At 72.2% G+C, this 2,599-nt stretch overlaps 1 protein-coding gene across 1 annotated transcript in view; it reads right to left on the bottom strand.

Moving 5' to 3' along the window:
* Window positions 1-216: 216 nt before the first annotated feature.
* Window positions 217-2,599, bottom strand: part of GTPBP3 (GTP binding protein 3 (mitochondrial)) — a 6,765-nt gene continuing 4,382 nt past the window's right edge. Inside the window, exons 6-9 of the mRNA XM_017834344.1 lie at window positions 1,223-1,366; window positions 944-1,109; window positions 563-841; window positions 217-475 (exon numbers count right to left, since the gene is read on the bottom strand). Coding sequence (XP_017689833.1) covers window positions 244-475; window positions 563-841; window positions 944-1,109; window positions 1,223-1,366 — 821 coding nt within the window. The 3' untranslated portion in view covers window positions 217-243. The remainder of the gene's footprint in view (window positions 476-562; window positions 842-943; window positions 1,110-1,222; window positions 1,367-2,599) is intronic.

Genomic DNA, 2,599 nt, shown 5'->3' with positions numbered 1-2,599 from the left:
CTCCTTGTTTGTCCTCCTGGCCAGGAAATGGGGCCTCTCCCAGTGGTTTTTTCCCATGTCTGGGGCTCGGGACACGCTCCCCCCCCCCCCAGCCAGGAAAAAACAGGAGCCCAGCCTGGGAAGGAGGGAGGGGACAGACACCAGAGCCACCGAAGGCACCACGGTTTAATCCCGGCACGGGGAGCCCGGTGCTCCCTGCCCGCGGCCCCCGGCGCGGCGAGGGGGGACCCCCGGGCGCATCCCTCACTTCCCCACGCAGAAATCCCTGAAGATGATGTCCAGGACGTCCTCGGCGCCCACGTGGCCGGTGATCCGGCCCAGCTCCCGCCGCGCCAGCCGCAGCTGCTCGGCCGCCAGCGCCAGGTCCCGCGGGCGCTCCCGCCCGAACCGCGCCAGCGCCGCCGCGCAGCCCCCCAGGTGCCGGCTGTGCCGGCTCTGGGTCAGGCTGGGAGAGCCGCACAGGGGGTCCCCGCACCTGGGAAAGGGCGAGAAGCCAGCCTGGAGCACCCCCGGAGCCGGGACGGGTGTTGGTGGCCCCGCCGCGCCCGCGCCGAGCACTCACAGCCGCGCCAGCTCCCGCGCCAGCAGCTCCAGGAGTCGGTCGAGCCCCTCGCCCGTCTTGCAGGAGAGGAGGGTGGTGGGGGGTAGGGGGGGTCTCTGGGCGCAGCCGTGGCGCAGGGGACCCCCGTCCCCCCGCAGCAGGTCGGCTTTGTTGAGCACCAGGACGCAGGGGGTGCCGGGGGGGGCCTGCAGGGCTCCCAGCGCAGCCCCCAGCCCCGCCGGCTCAGGGGGCACCGCGCTGGCATCCAGCACGGCCAGCACCAGGTCGGCCTGGCACAGCCTGGGGGGGACACGGGGTAAGGCAGGGGGCCACCAACCGCCCCCTCCCAGCCGGCCCATGGTGGTCAGTGACCCCCCCAGTGCAGCCCCCCCTCGGCCTCACCGGTCCCGCGCGCGGGCGACCCCCTCCCGCTCCACCAGGTCGGTGGTCTCGCGCAGCCCGGCCGTGTCACTGAGCACCAGCGGGTACCCCCCGATGTCCAGGGCCACCTCCACCACGTCCCGCGTCGTCCCTGCCACCGGTGACACGATGGCGGCCGGGCGCTGGCCTGGGGGGGGACGGACACACGGAACGCGGGGGGTGATTCCCGGCGGAATCTGGGGAGCCCCTTCCCGGCCGGGAGCGGCCCCCCCGCCCCCAGCCCGTGCCCCCCTCACTCACACAGCAGGTTGAGGAGGCTGCTCTTGCCCACGTTGGGGGGCCCGGCGATGACGGCGCGGACCCCCCCCCGCAGCAGCTCCCCCCGGCGCCCGTCCCGCAGGTGGGCCCCGATCTCCCGCTCCAGCGCCCGCACGGCACCGTCCACTGCGGGCACAGGGGACGTGGCAGGGGGGGGACAGCGGGGACAGGGTGTCCCAGCACCCCCCCAACCACTGCAGGCACAGGGGACGTGGCAGGGGGGGANCAACATGTACCCCTGAGCTTGGCTGGAATTCCGCCGGCCCTGAGCGCCGGCACAACTCGCCGCACGTGTGGTTGGATTCTCCGCGGAGGGCGCCGAGGCCACGGCCGGGATGGGGAGCGGGAACATCCAGTCCCGGCTTCACGCGGGGTCCCTGTGGGGTGGGAAGTGCCGGAGGGCAAGGGGCGGGGGCGTCCTTGGCCGCCGAGCCCCCTCGGAGCGCGGTGATTAATCACCGCCCGTCACTCCGGGATTTACGGCCGCGCTTCCCGCTCCTTCCTGTGGAAAGAGCTTTTCCTGCCTCGCCGGGCTGCCCGCACGCCAGGCAAGCCCTGCCAGCACCTCGGCGGCACGTAGGGCTCCCGCTCGGCCCCCATCCCCTTCCCGACCCCTCTCCCATCCCCAGGTCACATCCGTGTCCCCCAGGTCCCACTTGGGCCCCCCCAGCCACATCCATCCCGGGATAACGGCGGCCACGTGCTCCTGCTGCCCCCCCCACCCCCGGGAGGGGGATGTCACCGGGTGCCCCCATCCCTGCCCAGCCCTTGGAAGTGCCGGTGCCAGGGTGGGATGGGAGCAGGGTCACAGAGGGGGTCCCTTGCTGTCCCAGCTGCCCCCCCACGGCTCGGCCGGGGGTCCGGGGGGACCCTCTCACTGCCAGAGGATTTCCTGGAGCTTCACTATAAATAATCTCAGAGCCCCAGATGCTTCCAGAGCCTGGGAGCTCCAGCTGGGGGGTGGGAGAGTGAGGGGTCCCCATGGAGCACCCACCTTTGGGGTGGCAGAGCCCACAGCTGCCAAGTGGGTGCAAGGGCTGGGGGTGATCCCACATCTCCCGTGGCTTGGGCTTTATCCCATGGCTTGGGGTTGTATCCCGGGGGTCCCAAGCCCCCCCCCCACTGCATCCCTGGGGCTGGGAGTGCACTTGGGGCACAGGGATGGACCCACCCGGATGCTGAGCCCCTCACATGCCATGGTGGGGAGGGGGACACCCCAAGGGGGACGCCCGGGGTGGCTTTTCCCTTCCAGCCGCTCCAGCTCCTTGTTTGTCCTCCTGGCCAGGAAACGGGGCCTCTCCCAGCGGTTTTTTCCCATGTCTGGGGCTCGGGACACACTCCCCCCCGAGCCAGGAAAAC

Source organism: Lepidothrix coronata, unplaced genomic scaffold (genome assembly GCF_001604755.1).
Source record: "Lepidothrix coronata isolate B3197 unplaced genomic scaffold, Lepidothrix_coronata-1.0 Scaffold233, whole genome shotgun sequence".
NCBI classification, from domain to species: Eukaryota; Metazoa; Chordata; class Aves; order Passeriformes; family Pipridae; genus Lepidothrix; species Lepidothrix coronata.
This window is presented reverse-complemented; position numbering and strand designations above follow the sequence as displayed.